This window comes from Gracilinanus agilis, chromosome 4, assembly GCF_016433145.1.
Source record: "Gracilinanus agilis isolate LMUSP501 chromosome 4, AgileGrace, whole genome shotgun sequence".
Taxonomy (NCBI): Eukaryota; Metazoa; Chordata; class Mammalia; order Didelphimorphia; family Didelphidae; genus Gracilinanus; species Gracilinanus agilis.
The window spans coordinates 205,135,862-205,153,368 of record NC_058133.1 but is presented as its reverse complement, the minus strand read 5'-3'; the positions used below and the strand labels follow the sequence as shown (position 1 = coordinate 205,153,368).

At 36.6% G+C, this 17,507-nt stretch overlaps 1 protein-coding gene across 1 annotated transcript in view; it reads right to left on the bottom strand.

The window, feature by feature from the left end:
* The window catches only part of TANC2 (tetratricopeptide repeat, ankyrin repeat and coiled-coil containing 2), a 664,538-nt gene that overhangs the window by 600,778 nt on the left and 46,253 nt on the right, over positions 1-17,507 (bottom strand). Inside the window, exon 2 of the mRNA XM_044671962.1 lies at positions 5,657-5,749. Within this exon, the coding sequence (XP_044527897.1) occupies positions 5,657-5,723 (67 nt within the window). The 5' untranslated portion in view covers positions 5,724-5,749. The remainder of the gene's footprint in view (positions 1-5,656; positions 5,750-17,507) is intronic.

The window sequence follows — 17,507 nt, the reverse complement described above, 5'->3', positions numbered from 1 at the left end:
TGAGGTATCACCTCACACCTAGCAGATTGGCTAAAATGAAAGAAGGGGAGAGTAATGAGTGTTGGAGGGGATGTGGCAAAATTGGGACATTAATGCATTGTTGGTGGAGTTGTGAGCTGATCCAACCATTCTGGCTGGCAATATGGAACTATGCTCAAAGGGCTATAAAAGAATGCCTGCCCTTTGATCCAGCCATACCATTGTTGGGTTTGTACCCCAAGGAGATCATAGATAAACAGACTTGTATGAAAATATTTATAGCTGCGCTTTTTGTGGTGGCAAAATACTGGAAAATGAGGGTATGCCCTTCAATTGGGGAATGGCTGAACAAATTATGGTATATGCTTGTGATGGAATACTATTGTGCTAAAAGGAATAACAAATTAGAGAAGTTCCAGGTGAACTGGAAAGACCTCCAGTAACTAATGCAGAGCGAAAGGAACAGAGCCAGAAGAACACTGTACACAGAGACTGATATACTATGGTAAAATCAAATGCAATGGACCTCCGTACCAGCAGCAATGGAATGACACAGGACAATTCTGAGGGATTTATGGTAAAGAATGGTACCCACATTCAGAGGAAGGACTGCAGGAGAGGAAACATTTAAGAAAAACAGCTGCTTGAATGCATGGGTTGGGGGTGGACTTGATTGAGGATGTAGACTCGAAACTACCACACCAATGCAATTACCAACAATTTGGAAATAGGTCTCGATCCAAGGACACATGACAACACCAGTGGAAATGTGTGTCAGCCATGGGTGGGGGGGTACAGGGGGTGAAGGGGAAAGTGGGAGCATGAATCATGTAACCATGTTAAAAATGAATATTAATAAATGTTTAAAATTTTAAAAAAATATAACTTATATTATTAATATTTTCTGTAATATTTAAGTCTAGACCAGTGATGGGCAAACTACAGACCGCAGGCCAGATGTGGCCCCCTGAAATGTTCTATATAGCCAAGAGACATTATTACTAATCTGACGAATACAATGAGTAGGATACAATACAATGAAACTTGGAAAGAGTTGCCTTAGAAACAGACTGACAGATGAGCATTTCCTTTCCTTTGGCCCCCTCTTTAAAAAGTTTGCCCATCACTGGTTTAGATCAAGTTTCATCAAATGCAGCTTACTGCCCATTTTTGTAAAACCCAGGCCAAGTATGGCTTAAACATTTTAAAATAAAGTTTTATTATATTTTAAAATGTAAAAACCATTTGTGACTATGCAAAAACAGGTGGAGATAGAGAAACAGAAACAACAAGATTTGAGGATTGTAGATGTGGGGTAAGAGAAAAGAGGCAAAGACAAAAAATGAGGCAGTGAATCAGAAGGATAGTGGTATCCTCAACAGAAAAAGGGAAGTTTATAAGAGATGGGATTTGAGGGGATAGATAATGTATTGAAAACTGAGATACAAATCATGATCCATATCTTCTTGTTTCTCTACTCTACTCACTATATCCTATCCAAAAAAGTGTATGGGAAGTTTTCTTTACAGGCCATTGGCCTAAAAGAAAATATACTAAAAGGAGGTAGAAGTCCTCAAATCATTTGAGTAGAGGAAAGGATTTTCCCAATAGCTATCTATGCAGTGATTGCTTAAGTAGTTGTCAGGTTTTAACTACCCTAAGGAAAGTGCAACCATGTCAGAATGGTAAGCTTGCACAATGAGGAAGAAGCACAGTGAGAAGAAGAGAAAGGTTGAAGAAAGAATGTTAGGGGATAATAAGGATAGGTGTAGTTGTGCAGGAAACAAGTCCCCAACTGACTATTCTAAAGAAGATGAAATGAATCTATCTCAGACCCTCAAGTTGACTAAATTATACACCACTTAATCATGTCCCTACTTAATCAAACAACCTAATCACCTTCACAAGAGTGGTAAACGGGCCCAGGTCTGGCATATTGCACTAAAACGGGGGAAAAGGCAGTCATAATCTTTATTGATTTAAAACAAAGCAATATTGAAAATATCACCAATACAACATTTTTAAATCTGAAATTTTATTAAGAATGTCTCCCCCAGGGGGCAGCTGGGTAGCTCAGTGGAGTGAGAGTCAGGCCTAGAGACAGGAGGTCCTAGGTTCAAACCCGGCCTCAGCCACTTCCCAGCTGTGTGACCCTGGGCAAGTCACTTGACCCCCATTGCCCACCCTTACCAATCTTCCACCTATGAGAGAATACACCGAAGTACAAGGGTAAAAAAAAAAAAAAAAAAAGAATGTCTCCCCCAAACTACTTCTACTTTCTCCTTATTTCTGTCAGGAGTACCCATATTCTTCCAGTGACACATATTCATAACCCTGGTATTATTCTCAACTTATTCTCCTTAATCACACAAATACAAACTCCAAACCTTAGTAATTATATCTTCACAGAATCTCTTTCATTTTATATATATATATATGTATATATGTATATATATATATATATACTTCCCCCCTCCCCTCTTCAACTACCCTCCACACAGCTGTCAAAGTGATATTCCTAAAGAACAGATCTGACCTTGTCACTCATCTGCTTAACAAAGTCCAATGGCTATCTACAATAGCTCTAGGACAAGGACTCAACTTTTTGCATGTCATGGAACCTTCGGCAGTCTGATAATGCCATGGACTTCTCAGAATATTTTTAAATCTATAAAATAAAATATACAAGATTACAAATGAAACCAATTATGTTGAAATACAGTTGTCAAAATATATTTTTAGTTAATTTTAAGATCATGGTCCCCAAGTTAAGAACTCATGTTCCAGAATAAAAGCTCTTCATACTAGGGCTCCAATCTATTTATTAAACATATCTTTTCATATATATTAGAATCAGGGAGAACTGTTTTCACTATTCCTCAAGTGCAATATTCCCATTTCTTATTTTTCCTCTCTTTGCATATGCTATTCCCATGCCTAGAAATCACCTTATTCTGACCTTCATTTCGCAGACTCCTTAGTTGCCTTCAAAACTCAGCTCACACTTTCCTACTATCCTAGCAACTGACTACTAGCTGCTCCTGACTGTCCCCCACCAAAATAACTTACTATTATTTTGTTGATATGTAGAAGACGATTAGTAAATACTGGCTCACTGATTGATACTGCACTCTAATATAGTTAAGAAGTTATTTTACTTGTTGGAACTGGCAAACACTTCTTTTATAAATTTTTCCCTATACTGTCCAAAACACGAAAGTCTTCAGACACACAATTCAGAAAGAAAAAAATATGAAGAACAAAGAGAAAAACTTCCCTTCCTTCTTTTTAGGAAATGGCCTCATTCTAATCAAAATTCTTATTTAAAAGAGAATTCCCAAGAGCTAAAATGTAAAAAAAGACTACAGAAAGTATTCAATGGGATGGCTACTGGCATCATTATTGGAGATAAATATAATTTTTGGAACTAAAATAGTCATCAGTTAAGTTGACATAATCACACAATTGGCACTTATTAATAGCAATAGCTGATATTTATATAATATTCAAAGTCTGCAAAGTGCTTTACATAAACTTTTTTTACTAAATGCATAATAACAGGGATAAGAGAAGTTCAATTCAAAAACTTAAACAGGTCCAATTTTCTCTATTTCCAAAGGAAAAGGAAATTTGAAGATAAAAATGTCTAGCTTCTAATTATTTAAGTCTTTTGTTGCTGATTTCATTTTTAAAAGATCATACTACTACTAGGTCATTCTACTAAGTCATGACATACCTAGTTGAGGTTTTTTTTGGTACTAATATTTGGTTTTAATCTATGTTGCTACTCAAATAAAACATTCCTCTTTTAACACTGCCATAGGCTAAAATATTTTTGTATATTTTCTAGAATGACCTATGAAACACTGATTACTATATTAAAAAGACTAAATCATTCTTTGACAAAATTATTCCTTATGTGTCAGGCTACAATATCCTAGAGTTTCTATTTCAGTGGCAAAGACAAAACACAATTTTCATTACTATACATAGGATCTATGCATTTTTATCTTCAAATCTATAATTCATTTCTATAATATATAAACTTTGAAGTTATGTTAATAAAAACAATAATGTTGCATTTAACAGATATCATAAGGACAGGTATTCCCCAAAAGATAATTTACTGGATAACTAGCTGATGCTTATTTTTTTAAGTGCCCACAGGCTCTTAAATGCCTTTATCATCCATTTGGAGGGGAATTCTGACCAAAGTAATAAATGCTAAATTAAGATGATAAGTTTTTCCGTATCTTCTTTTTATTTTTTAAAAAATTCTTACCTTATGTATTAGAATCAACACTGTGTATTGGCTCCAAAGTAGAAGAGCAGTAAGAGCTAGGCAATCAGGGTTACATGATTTGCCCAGAGTCATATAGTCAGGAAGTCAAGTGCCTATGGGCATATTTTAACCCAGGACCTCTCATCTCTGAGCCACCTAGTTGCCCCTTCAATATCTTCTTAGTCTACAAGGAATATAATTTAACATTTTTTACTCAAGATCCCCATTATAAAGATAGTATTTAAGTGTAGTTGCCTCTCTTCTAACTGACCCTAAACTATTATGCTTTTTGAGTTCTTGTTTCCATTTTTTCTGTTTTCTTTCCTTTTATTAAACCATTAGACATTACTAATTCCTGCTTTCAATGTGTGATGTTCCAATACTATCCTCCCTATTCCCAATATAACTCCTTGTTTATGATATATGCAATGAAACTAAGAAAATGAATAATAAGCTTCTGGGAGATGTATTTAAAATAAGAGCAAGCAGACACTTAAGACAGTCTTTCATGTAAACAGCATGCTTGAGCTTGAGTGCATGTACTTTATAATACCAATTTTCATTGCTCAAATTTTTTTTTCCATATCCTGTAGCTAAGTTCAGTTCTGGATAGCTGAAGTTTTCTGAAAAAAATGACTGCCATGAGTAGTATGTCTATATTTTAAGAGGACTACTTATTAATGTAACACATAGCATAACACAGCACATTTTTATATGAAAATCTGGATTTACAAAACATAGGAGACATTTTTAAGAGAATCCAATTGACAAAAATACAATTTTTCAGTAACACATCTTGCATAAAGCACGGCAACAAGAATCAATAAGGTAATGACCACCTCTTAATTTTGCTTTCTAACTTAACTATTGCTGATCCTTATGATATTAATGCATTAATCTAAGATTAATCAATATCCTATAGGTAATAAAATCTATGAAAAACTGTCACAAACAAAATGCTTAGTTTTCTATTTTCACAGCCAACTAGTTGGCAGAGTGGATACAGAGCTGTACCCAGAATCAAAACGTCTGAAATTCAACTCCAACTTCAGATAATATCTATGTAAGCCTGGGCAAGTGACTAAGCTGCTGTTTGCCTCAATTTCCTCACCTGTAAAATTAGGTTAAGAATGGAACCTACCTCTCAGGGTGATCATGAAGATTAAATGAGCTATATGTAAAGTGCTTATCACAGTGCCTGACACATAATAAGTACTTAATAAATGCTTGTTTCCATCCTTCCTTTCAGAAACATATGACATTAAAATTGAATGTAAGCATTGTCATGATATTAACATGTTATTCAAAGCAAAGCTTAGAATGTCTGTAATATTTATCTTTCTGAAGAGTTTTGCTTAAACAGTAGTCATAATGAACAACTATTTAATCACTTACCACTGGACCTATTTTTTCGGCTCGATTTCCCACCAGTGAGAAGCATCTTCAGACTATTTCGAAACATGGCTATGCAATTCAAGTGTCACCAAACTGTAAAGAAAATATTATAAAATGTTTAAAACTTTAAATAGATTATTAAGATACATATTTTAAATTTTACACTCATATAATCCAACTAAATAAATTTATAATAAACAAATGCTATGTAAATAGCACTGTGCTAGATGCCAAGTCCCTACCCTTACAAAATTATAATATGGGGGGGCAGCTGGGTAGCTCAGTGGATTGAGAGTCAGGCCTAGAGACAGGAGGTCCTAGGTTCAAATCTAGCCTCAGACACTTCCCAGCTGTGTGACCCTGGGCAAGTCACTTGACCCCCATTGCCCACCCTTACCACTCTTCTACCAAGGAGCCAATACACCGAAGTTAAGGGTTTAAAAAAAAAACTAAAAAAAAAAAATTATAATATGGTAGAAATAAGATATATGTAAACACAGTGACATTATATAAGACCCAAGATACATTCAATTGGAAAGACCTCCAGGAATTGATGCAGAGCAAAAGGAGCAGAACCAGTAGGACGTTGTACACAAAGACTGATACATGATGGCACAATTGAATGTACTCTACTAGCAGCAATGGACAATTGTCCTGTCCAATCCTGGACAATTCTGAGAGACTTATGAAAAAGAACACTATCCACATCCAGAGAAAGAACTGTGGGAGTAGAAACACAGAAGAAAAACATATGATTGATCACATGGTTCAATGGATATATGATTGGGGACTGCCCTGACTTTAAATGATCTCTATTGCAAATAATATTATGGAAATAGGTTTTGAACAATGATACATGTAAAACCCGGTGGAATTGCTCATTGGCTCCAGGAGGGGGAAGGAAGGAGGGGAGGGAAAGAAATGAATCATGTAACCATGGAAAAATATTCTAAATTAAATAAATACTTTTTTGAAAAGATACATTCAAGAAAGCAGTAGTAAGGAAGTTAATCAGTACCAAATCATAAACTGTTCTACGAATCATTTCAACAAGGTAAACATTTAAGTCCAATTTTATATAAACTGTTTCCAAAATTAGAGAAAGGCATCATCTTTCCAACCACTTTCTAGGAGGCAATATTGATTCTCATAACTAAACCTGGGAGAGAGAAGTTGGAGAAAGAAAACTGTAGACCAGTATCTCTAAAACAGTGGTTCCCAAACTTTTTTGGCCTACCGCCCCCTTTCCAGAAAAAATATTACTTAGCCCCCTGGAAATTAATTTTTTTAATTTTAATAGCAATTAATAGGAAAGATAAATGCACCTGTGGCCATCATCACCCCCTGGATCATTGCAGCAACCACCAGGGGACAGTATCAACCACTTTGGGAATCACTGCTCTAAAAGATAGATGGAAAGTGAAGAAGAAAACAAACATTTACTACTTACTTTGTTCCAATCACTGTTCTAAGTGCTTTACAACTATTAACTTATTTCATCTTCTCAACAACACTGGGATTTAAGTGCTATTATTATCGCCACTTTACAATTTAGGAAACAGAGGCAGAGAACAGTCAAGAGACTTGTGTAGGATCCTATAGATAGTAATCATCTAAGGCAGGATTTGAACTCATGTCTTTCTGAACCAAGCTCAGTATATTACTCTATCAATTGGCAACACATTCAGGGAACTCCAAAGCAGAAATGAGAGAAAATAAGCACATTGGGCAAAGCAGAAAAGTAGATCTGAGAATCAGGGGTTCAAATCAGTACGACTGAAATGAATACTTCTTCAAATGAAAATTCCAGGGAAGAACTCACAAATGAGAAGAGAAAGGCATAAAAATGAAGGGATATCAAGATGAGAAAATTGGTGGGGTGGACATGGAAAATAATATAATATTGGAAATAGGTCTTGATATAAAACCCAGTGAAAATGCTCATTGACTGGGAGGGGGTAGAAGGAAGGAAAAGAAAGAACATGCATCATGTAACCATGGAAAAATATCCTAAATTAATTAAATAAAAAAATTTTAAGTAAAAAAAAATAACATAATAATATCTAATGATTATTGGTGAGGGGAAAGCTATACCTAGAGGGGTTATGATGGCTGCAGAATAGAACAGGGCGCTTAACTCTCCTCACCCTCGACCACCAGCATAACTCCAAAGGACCAAAAAAACAAATCCAGATGAAAGAAGGGACCCCACAATAGGGTGTACTATCAAAGAAAAAATCCAGAAAGCAGAGGAGGACAAACAAGTAAAGACATCCAAACCTTCCCAAAAAAATGAAAACTGGTCACAAGCTCTTGAAGAATTCAAATCCGAGATCATGAGAAAGATGGAAGAGATCTGGCAAGAAAGTGGGAAATAGTTCAAAAAGAAAATAACAGTTTAAAAGGCAGAATTTCGCAACTGGAAATTGAGGTTCAAAAATCAAATGAAATGATAAGCAAATTGAAGACCAGAAATGACCAGCTGGAAGCCATGAAGAGCCAGATAGACCAGACTGAAAAGGAAAACCAAAAGATTATAGTCAAAAACCAGTCTTTAAAGGCTAGAATTGGGCAAGTAGAAGCCAATGATCTCACAAGACAGCAACAATAATAAAGCAAAGTCAAAAGACTGACAAAATAGAAGGAAACATGAAATATCTCAATGAGACGATGACAGATCAAGAAAACAGGTTTAGAAGAGACAACTTGAGAATAATTGGTCTTCTGGAAAAATCAGACAAATAGAAATCTAGATATCATACTACAAGAAATCATCCAAGAAAACTGCCTTGATATACTTGAACAAGAGGGCAAAATAGACATTTAAAGAGCCCATAGAACACCCTCTACACTAAATCCTCAGAAGGATTTAGAATGTAATAGCCAAATTCAAAAGCTTCCAAATTAAGGAAGCCAGAAAGAGACAATTCAGATATCAAGGAACACCAATCAGCATTACGCAGGATTATTGGTGAGGAAATATTAGCAACAAGGCTACAGAAAAATATTTTAAAATATTTTACATTATGGCCAGGGATTATATTAGGAGTGTAGGATTCACTCAATATTGAGAAAACTATACAAGAACATTTCTATACACAGAGAACATAAAAAGGAACAATATGAAACCATGAATCTTAATTTCTGAAGGGTTTCAGGTATAAACAAATCAAGAAAACATTAAAGATATATTCAAAAGCTGACTCTAATGAGCAAAGTACTCATGGACCAGACTTATGGATATATTTCTAATATTTCACATGATTGATTTCTGAATGTTCAAATTGGTTGGGTATTAAATTTTGTGGAACTTAGAAATCAAGCCTTTACTGTGATCCACAGTCTGGAAGGCTGGCAAGCAATTTCAATAGCTTCTTTGTAATGTCAAAGGCCATCTGAATGAGATGGTGCCATTGCTCAGAAGAAAGAAGGACTTTCAAAAGAGCTTCTGGTCTGGGCCCTGATTATACCATTGTCTTGGGATCTGTTTCTTTTATCTTGTTGATTGCCAATATGATGCTAATATTTCTGCCATGACACCTGTTTGATTGACATCTCACAACCTCCATTGCTACTTTCCTTAATAAAGACAGTTCAGCTCAGTCATGCTCCCTCTCTGACTATCTGAGAAGAAGCTGACATGTTGACTTGATGACACCAAGCTATATCTTGTCTCTGGGTTTCTCATTTTCCTGTTTCATTCTCTCTAGCCAGAAGCTTAATCCATTACTTTCCAGCATAACTTCCCTCCACAGGTTGGATTCAAACCCACGCAAGAATATTATGTATGAGCTGTACTCTACAATTTCATATCAATTGCTTTTTTAAAAAATTAAATTCTAAATATTACTTTGAAAATTGTCCTGTTTCTCCTTTATTCCCTTTGAATTTCTTTCTTTCTATTTTCTTTTGTGCCTTTTAAAATGTTACTATGACATTTTTTTTGGCAGTACTAGTAACCTCTATCTTCCGTAAACAATATTCCCTCGTTGTCCATTTTTAAAAAGAAAGAGAAAACTATAACAAATGAATATAGTCAAACACAATAAATCTACATATTGGTCCTATACAAAAACATATGACTTTTACTGTATCCTGAGTCAATCATCTTTTGTCTCTCTGTCTAAATATAAACATTTTAACACTGCTTATTTAGCCCATTCCAACTGCATATATATGTGTGTGTGTGTAGATATATATATATATATATATATATATATATTCACACTGTTATAATTATATAGGAGATCCCAAGGAAATTGATGGTATTGATGGATTTCAGAGATAGTATGAATGGAGGAGGGACTATACACCCAGGTTGGTTGTAGTTGGTGAGGGAGAAAGCACACTCTCTTCTCATAGTTGTTGTTGGTATAATCTATGTCTCTCCTCCCTGACAAGTTTGGTTGGATAAGCTTGTCAGTTATCCCCTTCTAACAGTATGCCCAGACAGGGAACCCCTGAGAGGTTATGTGGATAGTTAACCTCTCTAGGCCCCAACCTGAGGTTGTAATATTTGTTGGTAAGGGCTATTGATTAGCTATTGGATAACGATATAATCTGAATGCATATTGATCTCCCTTTCCTAAGGGTTTTGGTATAATAACCACTCAGGAAAGGTACTTGATGGTAAACACTATATTTGAATCTATTGATGGGGTTAGGAAACAAGGGAATAGGATTGAGGATTTAGGAACCTTATTGCTAATTATTTAATCTAATAATCTATGTTGTTGATCAAGGTCTGGAGATTGCTAGGTTTAGTAGAAACTGGAGGTTCTTCACCCTCTCACTAACTCTGACCTGACTTGGCCACAGCCAAGCCAGAGTTTAGGGAAGACTATTTGATGATGTTGATTGAAGAAATCAGTAAACTCTCTCAGTTATATTAACAAGGATGTTGATTGCTCTCCAGCTCTCTCAGTAGGATATGTGTAAATAGAATTAGCTCTAGCCCATTCCTAGTTAAACTCGTACTTAACCTAGGCATAGAAATGACGTCACCCTCACCTTCCTTAGTGGGGAGGGGAGACGAGTTACCCACATGTGACAATAAGTAACAAATCTAGAACAAGGGACTGCCCTTTGGACAGTCCAAATCAGTGTAGAGACTGCCATTTGTCCACTTGAATTAGAGGTGGACCCACAGGAAGTGACGAAAGACACTATCTCTTTAAGTATGTTGGCTACTTCCTGTGGAGGCAGTTCCCGCTCTGAACATGGTGCTGACGGATCTCGGAGGAGACCTCAGGCAGCTTCTACTCTGAATGGTCACTTGGGTAAGTTAGGCTGATTTCCTTGGCCTACCTAGGCCGCTTCCAAAACTCTGCCTATCTGGTTGCTAGGCCTTGAGGCTTACAGCTTCATTTATTCAGCCTTTTAACCTTCTCTCTAGTCCAGGCCTCTGCAGACCTGGACTAGCCTCTCCCTTTCTCTTTATTCCTATACCTTTACCTTCCTAATTGTAAATAAAGTGCCTTAACCCAATGCTGACTTAGGTCTGATTTAATTATGGAATCAACCTAAATTGTTGATTCCTGGCGGCCACACTTTAAATACATATTTATAAAATACCTAAATTCTCCCTCTTACAGATAACAGGTCACAGGTTTCAGGCCTACCCTTCACCCTTCACCTCCTACCTTCCCAAGTCCCTGCTTCAATCTGAGCCCCCTTGTCTTGTCACTTGGGGGTATTTATAGGGCTGGGGCCAACTGCTTTTTGCCTTTGGCTCACGGCACGTGGGGACATTCTGAGGTTCTCAACTGCAGGTCCTGTCATTCAAAGTGGCATCCATCTTGTCCCAGATAATGATTTTAACAACACATACACACATATGCATGCATTTGTTTATTTTTCCTTTAGATTTCTCTTGGTTCTTGTGTTTGCATTTCAAAATTTCAATACAACTCAGATCTATTCATCAGGACTGTTTGATCTATTAATGAAGATTTCTATTAAAGATGTGTTTTTCCCACTGTAGAATTATACTTGGTTTTTCAGAATAACTTATGATTAGTTACTAGCCTTTATTTTTTACTTTTTGAAATACTGTATTCTAATATTTTTCTCCTTTACAGTACTTGCTGCCAAATTATGGGTAATAATGACTGTGTTTCCTTGACACTTAAAATCTTTCTGGCTCCCTGAAATATTCTTTCTTTGACTTGAAAGTTGTAGATTTTGGCTATGACATACCTGAGTGTTTCACTTTTGGGTTTCTTTCAAAATATGATCCTTGGATTCTATTTTTCAACTAGTTCTGATCAAATTTATTTTATTTCTTGAAATATGGTGCTAAGTTTTTTGTTTTGTCATGGATAAAATAATTCTTAAGTTGTCTGTCTTTGACCTGTTTTCCAGGTGAGTTTTTTTTTGGTAGTAGACAACTTACATTTTCTTTTTTTTTTTAATTTTTTACTTTGTTCTACTACTTCTTGTGTCATAAAGTCACTGAATTCTTTTTGCTCCATTCTGTTTTTCAGCAAGTCCACTACTTGAGTCAGGTTTTATACTTTGTGTTCTTAGCTATTTATTCTTCTCTTGATTTTTTTTCTCCCCTAACTCTCATTTCATTTTTTTAATATTACTTTATTTCTTCCATCTTTTGTAGTACTTATGGTCAAGACAATTTTTTTCCTCTGAGGCCCTACTCTCAAGTATTGTAGAATTACTCTCTTCTTCTCAGTTTACCTACTGGGCTGCTCGTAAGCCATGTTATTTTATGTTTGTGTTTGTTTTTTTCTTCTTTTGAGTTTCAATTCTTATGTTCAGTTCAAATGACTTGGGCAATTCTGGATAAATTGGATATGTCATGCTTAATAGTGTCTCTTATATAGTCTGGATGCCATTGCCACTGCCAATCTAGATGGAGTGGATGATATTAAGATTCATTCTCTACCTCAGTCCCTGACCTCTATGTTATTCCCCTAGTAATCTACTATGAGATAGGCCTCAGCTAGTCTCATTCTCCTATACTTTGTACAATCCTCATTCAAAAGTTTGTTCTACCTTCTGCTATAGCCTTAAGATGCCTGAGTGGGATTCTAGAGATCATAGTGGCCTTAAGTATTGTAAAGGCAGTATGGGTTAAAGCAACCTTTTAGAAGGTTGAAAGCTGGCTTGATTGACAAAGACCATCGGTTGGAGGAGAGTAAGGCATCATGGGAAGGAAGAATCCTGAAGGAGGAGCTTTTGATCAGGGATCTTGGGGTGAGAGGAGGAGAGTAGCTCACCCAGTGATCCAGCCAACCCAAAGGGTTTCTTGGACAGCCATACCCCAACACCTGGTGTTCCTGTCAGTTTCTAATATCAACTGAAAGAGATTGAGATCTCTATATCCCTGAGTGGTCTGGGACTCTGGGAATGGATCCCGAAGGTATCTAGCCCATACCTGCCTTACAGAAAGGGCCCTACCATAACAAAGTTCATCTGGAAGAACAAAAGATCAAGAATATCAAAGGAAATAATATAAAAAATGTGAAGGAATAGGGGCCTAGCAGTACCAGATCTTAAACTGTACTATAAAGCTAAACTTTTCATCTTACAGATAAGGAAATAAAGTCTCCAGCAGGTAGTAGAGTTTTTAATCCAGGTCATTTGGCTCTGAAGGTGGTGATATCATCACTGCACTGTGCTACCTCAATTTTGAAATAACGACTCCAAAAACTGTCATATGGAATGCTTAACTGTTCAGAAAATGTTTATGTTAAATCTAATGCGGGCACTTTAAATATAATCTTAGGACTATAATTAAGATAATATATAAATAATTCCCTATAATGCTTCAACAAAGGAGAGTTGGGAATTTTCTTCATTAAAAAATCAAGGAAACCATGAGAAAAACAGGAAGAAAAAGTGAATAAGACAAGGACCCTTCATTTGAGTTTATTCTCTTGGTTCTAATGGCATTTAAACATACTAGGTTCCATGACAAGGGTCTCAAAAGTTAGGATGTGAGCAGAGGCTTCTATGGAAGCCAAACAATTAGCCAGAGGAAGGCAAATGAGCATCAGCTCTTAAAATTCCTGCTCTGTGGCACAAGTTTCAAGAATTGTTTACATGCAATTGTCAGCCTGTTCAAGAGTGACAGAGTAGGAAAACATGGGCTAGGAAGTTAAAGAACCCAAATTCAAATCCTGTTCCTGATTTTTACTATCTATGGGACTGTGTCCAAGTCATATAATCTCAATGGGCCTCTATTTCCTCATCTATATGTACTACATGCTCTGGACTTAATCTTACCTCTTCATTCTCATACTGGAAAGTCAGGTGCCACGAGTGTAGATGCTATATTCTTAGGGTTTGGGGGAACCCTGAAGGGTTGGTGGGTTTTCTAATGCTACACAACTGAAAAGCTCCTACCAGTATGCTTCCCCTAATGATAATTATTTGAAATCAAACTAGTCAGCTATTCTTAATGATCTTTCAGAAACGGGTACTATGATTCTATAAAACACCCTCTCTAACATACCACCCCATCAGTAGGTTCAAGCTTAGAGAGAACATGCAGCAAATGAGGTAATTCACAGCTCTTGGAATTTTGGCTGAAGTTCTCAATATATCCTCTTAGGAATACCATGAATGTGACTTTCTTCACATCCAGTCTATCTACAGAATCCAATGAGGACACTGCCATCAATCATTGCTCTCTCATGCACACAGCTAGAATGTCTATTAAGAGGCCAAATCTCCCAGTCCTACCTAGTTCATGAGGTCCTTCTCTAGCCAAGGAGGAGAATTATACCATAGCAGAGACTAGGTCTCTTCTCCTTGCCCTGCCTCCTAGCAATTATTTCTCAGAAACTTGATAGAAGACTTCTAGAATGAACTATCAGAAGTTTCAATTCTTCATTCTATAGTAGCTCACTGGTTGTATACAAACTCCACAGAGAATTATCAAATCTCTGAACCAATACAAACAGACTTCCTCTGTCCCAAAACGGAGATAATCCTTTCGTTCACATCAAATAGAGGTAACCTGAAGAAAGAAAGAGCAAACCGCTCCAGTGTCTTTGCCAAGAAAATCCCATGGACTGCAAGCATGCTATGGTCCATGGGTTCATGGAAAATTGGGCATGAACAACAATAATAATGGTAACAGGGCAAAAATGGAATGGGATGATTAACTTAATTGACTCCTATTCTTATACATAAAATAAATATTGGACTAAATGACTTCCAAAGTTCATTCCAAATGTAGATTGAAGATTCTTTGATCCTATTCCCCAATCAAGATTCTCTAGGTAAGCTCTCCCCAAAACCTGTTGCACAGCATACTCACTTCACTATTTTCAATTACTGAGCTTAGTTAGCCCTCAGTGACTATTACTAAAACCTCCTCTGATGAGCTGTTTATGCTCTGGTTTATCTTGTTAATACTTCCTGTATATGAAGAGGGCACTTTCATCAGCACTACAGCTTAATACTTGTGGATTCAGGTACCTATTTAGGAATAACTGCAGCTCTGACAAGACCCAAAAAGGCAAGAAAAAATATTTGTATTACTGTAAAAATTTTTTGTGTGTCTGTAAACTAAGTACAAAATATAAACACCTACATCAGAGGTTTTTAACTTCTTTTTCTGGCATAAACCCCATTTGGCAGTCTAGTAAAAACTAAATATTTCTCAATTTTTTTAAGACGACGAAAATGGATTATAAAATAAACAAATTATATTTCAATAGGTGACAAAATATTTTTATAAGTTCATAGACCTTATCTCAATAATAATTTTTTAGAATCTTCTATGTGGGCCAACCATTATATTTCAAAACAAAGAGACTGAGTTAGCAGAGCTAAGATGCAGGAGAAGGTACAGGGGCCCATCTGATTTCTACCAAATTACCCTCCGAAAAGCAATGACATAATGCCTCAAAACAAATTCTGTAATACCATAATCCACAAAAAGGCATGGTGAAGTAATTTTTCTGCCCAAAACAACTTACAAGGAAAAAACAAGGGAAAGAGTGCATAAGGGTGGAGCACAACTCACCAGGGCAGGCCACCAAAGCAACTGGTTTGGGGCACAACTATATCTGCAGTGTAAGTTTCCATAACTCCCAGCCACAGACAATAAGGAGGGGAAGGGGAGCTATATGTTTATAGGACAACTGGTTCTGTGTGTAAGACTCTTGTCATATTACCCATACATAGAACCAGGATGCAGCCCTGGCACAATTGCAGAGAAAAGGGGAGCACCAGCACTTATACACAAACTGGTCACAGTTCCAAGGGATAAAAGAGTACTTGGGATTACTCACAGAGGAGAGCACAGACACAGAGAGTAATGAACTCACTTCTCCTTACATCATACCACCTTGGAAGAACTGAAAGCAGATAGATCCCCAGTACCAGCACTAAAGGCAAGTACACAAAGAATCTGAATCTTGGAATAGTGTTCCTTTCACCAGAACTGCAGAACCCAACTTTAAACAGCTTTATAAACTACGAGAAAAAAAAAAGGCAGGAAATGAGCAAAAAAAAAAAAAACCCTCAACATAGAAAATTATTTTGGTGATAGGGTAGACAAACTAAGAAGAAGATAGTCAAGTCAACACTCCTGCATTCAAAGCCTCCATGAAAAATATTACTTACTCTCAAGTCCAAAAATAATTAACGGAAAAACTCAAAAAGGATTTTTAAAATCAAATAAAAACTAGAAGAAAAATTGGAAGAAGAAATTAGTGATACCAGAAAATCATGAAAAAAAGAGTCAAGAGCTTGGTAAAGGAAGCAAAAAAAAAATACTGAGGAAATTAATACCTTCAAAAACAGAACAGGCAAACTTGGAAAAGAAGCACAAAAATTCAAAGAGAAGAATTTATTAAAATGCAGAATTGGTCAAATGGAAAAAGATATACCAAAACGCAATGACAAGGAAAATTCTTGAAAAACGGAATTGGTCCTTTGGAAAAAGAAGTACAAAAATTCACTGAGGAAAAGAACTCTTTACAAAGCAGAAATGGTCAAATGAAAAAGGAGGCAAAAAGATCACTCAAGAAAATGATGTCTTAAAAATTAGAATTGGACAGGGAGAAACTAAGGACTCCACAAGACATCAAGAAACAAAAAAGGATTCTGGGAAGATGATGGCTTAAATGCAGCAAAACTCCAGATATCTGAAAGTCCTTCCACACAAATCAAAAATAAAGTACCTAAAGGGGACAGAAAACTGAATCTAATAACAGGACAGAGCTGGAGGATCCTCCTGCTGGACCAAAATTAAAAGGTAGGTTAAAAAAAAAGCCTGAATTCTTGAACAGTAGGATTCAAGGGAAAGGAAGAAGGAAGATACCAGGATGCCTCCCCTACCTACCACGCAAAGTTTCCAGCAGTTCTTGGAATCTCTATGCGGGAAAGGGCTCTAGTCCAGAGGGAGAGCTTTGCTGGCACAGATATACCAGGCTCAGGGCTTTGAACAGAGACAACAGGGAGGCAGCTGGAGGAGAAGGTCAGAGAGGGAAGCCTAGTCTCAGCCAAAACACTCCAACTTGCCCCCCCTTTCTCCAGGTTTTAGCCTCAGGGCACATCTAGCTCTGCAGATCAACTCCGCCCTGTGTTAATCTTATCAATAAGGCAGAGAAGTCTTCAGAGGGCATGGAAGCTCCAATACCCCTCCCTCATAGACTGCACTGAAAGTAGCTCCAAACACCTACACAACTACAGATACAGCAAATAATCAGAGGAGCAAGATTACAGCCAATTACAGGGGGGAAAGAAGGAAAAAATATGAGTAAACAACAGAAAAAGAAAAAAAGAAATCACAATCTATAGATTCTATCCAGGTAAAGAACAAAGAGCAAATGGAACAGAGGAGGACCAACACCAACACCAAGCAATAACACAGAGA